At 50.6% G+C, this 4,073-nt stretch overlaps 1 protein-coding gene across 1 annotated transcript in view; it reads left to right on the plus strand.

Moving 5' to 3' along the window:
- LOC101993350 (serine/threonine-protein phosphatase 5) overlaps positions 1 to 4,073 on the plus strand; it is a 26,492-nt gene that overhangs the window by 8,366 nt on the left and 14,053 nt on the right. The window contains exon 3 of the mRNA XM_005361031.2: positions 3,452 to 3,599. Coding sequence (XP_005361088.1) covers positions 3,452 to 3,599 — 148 coding nt within the window. The remainder of the gene's footprint in view (positions 1 to 3,451; positions 3,600 to 4,073) is intronic.

The raw sequence follows: 4,073 nt of genomic DNA on the forward strand, positions 1-4,073 counted from the left end.
GGCTTACCTTTGTGTTTCTTAGAAACACATTTTGATGCCCTTGATAGAGTGATACAAAAGAAACAGGGACAATCAGAGTTAGTCTTTAGCTCATCACTCACATGCCAGCAACCTTCAGGCCATGAAAGTCATTTCTTCTCCATGGTCCCCTGCACAGCAGAAACCACTATTATCCCTGATTTACAGATGCAGAAACTGAAGTTGAGAGGTAAGGCAGGACACTCCCCTGCAGTCTCTCAGGAATTCCAGAAGGTGGTAGCCTATCCTGAGTCAGGCTCCTAACCAGGGCATAAGTGCAAGTTCCTGGCACCATGCTGGCCCCTGGGCTGTTAGCACTGGCGATATCCCCGCCTGCTGCATTGAGCAGGTGCTGGGGGTGTTGTGGTAGATTCACTCACTAGAGAAAAGGTGTGTTGTATATAAGGCTGTCCTTAATGGGCTACCTGACATACTATCTCTACTATGTGATGCACCATCTGGTTCCTCTGGGCCAAATCTCATTGTCTATGCAGGTAAACCATAATGCCCTTTGTTGGTTCTTGCTGGTCTGTATCCATTGTACTCAGTTCTGATAAGTATGGGCGCTTTGCTTGGTATCCACAGCAGGCCTGAATGACTGAAGCTCTAGATTGCTCCCAGGTGGGGGGACTGCCGGCCTCATTGCCAGTAGAGCCTTGTGGGATATGGAACTGCCTTGAGTCTGCTCTGGGTGTCATGATGGAGTATATTATGCCCCAATAGCTTCTGCAAACCTAGTAAGTCCAAGTTCCCAAACATGTGTCCCAGGGCTTATAGTAGTGACTACCAGTGAACCTGACAGCTGACAGTGCCATTTGTTGTATTTTTGTCAACGCTGAGGAAACTTGGGGCTCTGCAAGCAGTTTACAGCTGAACCACGCCCCCAGTCCCTCACTGGGGGATTCTAGGCAGGGGCTCTACCATTCAGCCACGTTCCCATTCTGTTCTTTCTGGGATTTTTTGTTTGGTTGGGTGGTTGGGTTTTTTGTTTGGTTTTGGTTTTTGGTTTTTCAGGACAGGGTTTCTCTGTGTAGCTATGGACTCTGTCCTGGAACTTGCTCTGTAGACCAGGTTGACCTCAAACTCACAGAGATCAGCCTGCCTCTGCCTCAGAGGCTTACATCACCACCACCCAGCCTATTTGTTTTTCTAAAGCCCCTAGTCCTTTCAAGGGGGCCTAGCCTCACAACCTCATCTAGTTCTAATTACTTCACAAACATCAAGCGCTGTGCCACAGAGCCGTACCTTCAGTCCCTGAAGAGGGCAGCTTTTAAAGACATCTCATTTTTTCAGAAGCGTGGTTGATGACATTCACCTGCCCTATCCCTGTTTCCCCGTGCAGGGTCTGCTTGAACCACATGAACATCACAGGACATTGCCACAGTTGCAGTCCACATAGAATTGTTTGTTTGTTGCTTGGTTTTCCCTTTTGAGAAAGTAACTGTGACACTCAGGCTGTCCTTGAACTCCTAGGATAAAGCCATTCTCCTACCTGAGCTTCCAGAATCCCTGGAATACTGGGCACATTACTGTACCTGGCTTCAGATGCCACTTTTTAAAGACATGTCCACGGGCCAGGTGTGGTGATGCATGCCTTTAATCCCAGCACTTGAGAGACAGAAGTTAGAGGCTAGCAAATCTCTGTGAGTTCAAGGCCTGCCTGGGCTACGTAGTCTCAAAAAAAGGAGGAAAAAAAGGAACGAGATGTCTAGTGTGGCATCTAGTTCTGATGGGATGGGTCTCAGGCCCCGAAGAGCCCTGTAGTGTAAAACTGTACCTTTCCTCAGGAGAGGAGCTCTTTTTGTCCGTCATACCTAGCAATCTTTTCAACACCTGCACTGCAGATCTGGGAATTGATTGCTGCTGCTGCTGCTGCTGCTGCTGCTGCTGCTGCTGCTGCTGCTGCTGCTGCTGCTGCTGCTGCTGCTGCTGCTGCTGCTGCTGCTGCTGGGTCTGGGGTAGTACAGTCTCACACCAGACTTCTGTGGGGTCCTAGCACCACACCCTACTTTCTAGAAACTGGGGGGGTCTTGATTGAGCAGGACACATGCCCTGAAGGCCAGAACCCAGAGCCTGAAGAACTACTCTCTGCCTCTGTCCTGGGGTCGGCAGGAGGGAAGCACTAGGCTTCATGTGAGTGGTGACACAAACTAATCCAGGAGTGCAAAGAACCTTGACTTTTGGGGTTAATAACTTTACCACTCTGTGTATTGGGAATTGTGCTGGACAGCCCATCGAGCTATACAGAGGATAGTGTGAGCCAGGGTCGTTCACCATAATGGCAGCACCCAGCTCCATCTTTCTTCTTAGCATGCAGCTCACCTGAAGATGGGTCTGGCTCCTGGGATGTGTTTGCCACTCTTTCTTCCTTTACGAGGCGTTCATTCTCTGCTTAGGACACAGCTCTGTCCCTCCAGTGCCACTTCAAATGGGAAGACATTGCCCTCACCCTTCTGGAGGCTTCATGAGGAAGAGGAGCAGAAAGGAGGTTGAAATTAGGAATGAAATGTGTGGATAAGGGCAGTGTGACCAAAAGCCTGAGTTACGAGAGAGGCAGTACCAGGCCACAGAGAAATAGGGTGGGTCTTGAGGGCCAGGCTTGAAGCCATGTAGACTTTATCCTGGGGAGCAGAGGGAACCTGGCCTTTCTGCCTCTCCCTGGGAAGGGCTCCAAGGGCTGCCTAAAACTGGCAGCTCTTAAGCTTGATGCCACACCCACACCCCAGTGGAGCTGTCTGGCAGGTGGCCCAGTCTGAGCCTGCCCAGCCTGCTGTTGGCCAAGCACCTGCAGGGAGTAGCAGTTGTCTTTGCCCAGGCTCTGACTCACTCAGCCAGCTTTGGGGCTGGGGGAAGCATTCTGAGTACCTGCCCTAGGACTTCCTAAGCTTCGACTTGTGTCTCCTGTCCCATTACCAGAGGAAACAGCAATTGGAGCCTCAGTTTCCCATAAAGCCCCAGGGGAAACAAACTGCTCACTGCCACTGGCACAGTCCCCCTTGTGTGCCAAGGCCCTCAGTCCTTCCAACAAACCCCCACTTTATACTAGGGGATATTAAGGTGTTAGAAATCCATGCTGCTCTAAGAGTAGCCCCTTATCTGCCCACTGGCAGTGCTGGGAGCCTAAGACCTGTGTGCTCAGCTGGGCACCTGTTTGGTTTTAACAGGGTCAGAGTTGTTTAGTGAGGGCACAATGCCCTGGTCTCTAAAACCACCCTGTGGGGCAGTTCAGTGTACCTTGTGTGGGGATGTAAAAACTGAGTCCTAGGTGACAGGTCCAGTGTGGCCCCGCTAGCATGTGGTAATCCTTGGGTAGTCTAACTCTGTCCTTTCTTCAGCCCCGTGCTGTCCAGGCAGTTGTAGTGACCCTGGTGGCTCACCGGCTAGGTGGCTGGCCCTCCATTATGACACCTCTTTACTCCCTCTTCCTGGCCAGGTGGTGAAAGTGAAGCCTAATGACAAGGACGCCAAGATGAAGTACCAGGAGTGCAGCAAGATTGTGAAGCAGAAGGCCTTCGAGCGGGCCATTGCAGGCGACGAGCACAGACGCTCTGTCGTGGACTCTCTGGACATCGAGAGCATGAGTGAGTGGCCTGGCCATATACCACACCCTACATACTCATGTCTGTCACACTTGGTGGGTAAAGGCGGGGTTCCAGAGGACATTAGGGGATGTAGGTAGGTGTCACCAGAGCTGCTGCCTGCCTTCCGTAGCCCTCTCCCCTCCATTTTAATTATAAGAGTGGGAACCCTAGATTAAGGTTGGGGTGGCTCAGGATTTTTCTTTTGTCACAGCCTAAAGATGCCCTGCTCTAGTCTATTCCCCTCCAGTTAGGCTCAGTCAGGGTCCATGGTGCCAAACAGGTGTTGGTTTTATTTATCTCTGTCACCATGTCTTGTGAGTGACATGGCCTTAATCACTGTCATCCTTGGCTTTCCCTACTGAGTGTGGGCACTATCTGCTCCCACTGGGTCCTGAGGAATTCAAGCAGAAGGTTTATTTATTTATTGCTTTATTTTTTTATTTTGATATTTATTGCACTCTTCATTTTTCTCTG

Source organism: Microtus ochrogaster, linkage group LG4 (genome assembly GCF_000317375.1).
Source record: "Microtus ochrogaster isolate Prairie Vole_2 linkage group LG4, MicOch1.0, whole genome shotgun sequence".
In the NCBI taxonomy this organism is placed as follows: Eukaryota; Metazoa; Chordata; class Mammalia; order Rodentia; family Cricetidae; genus Microtus; species Microtus ochrogaster.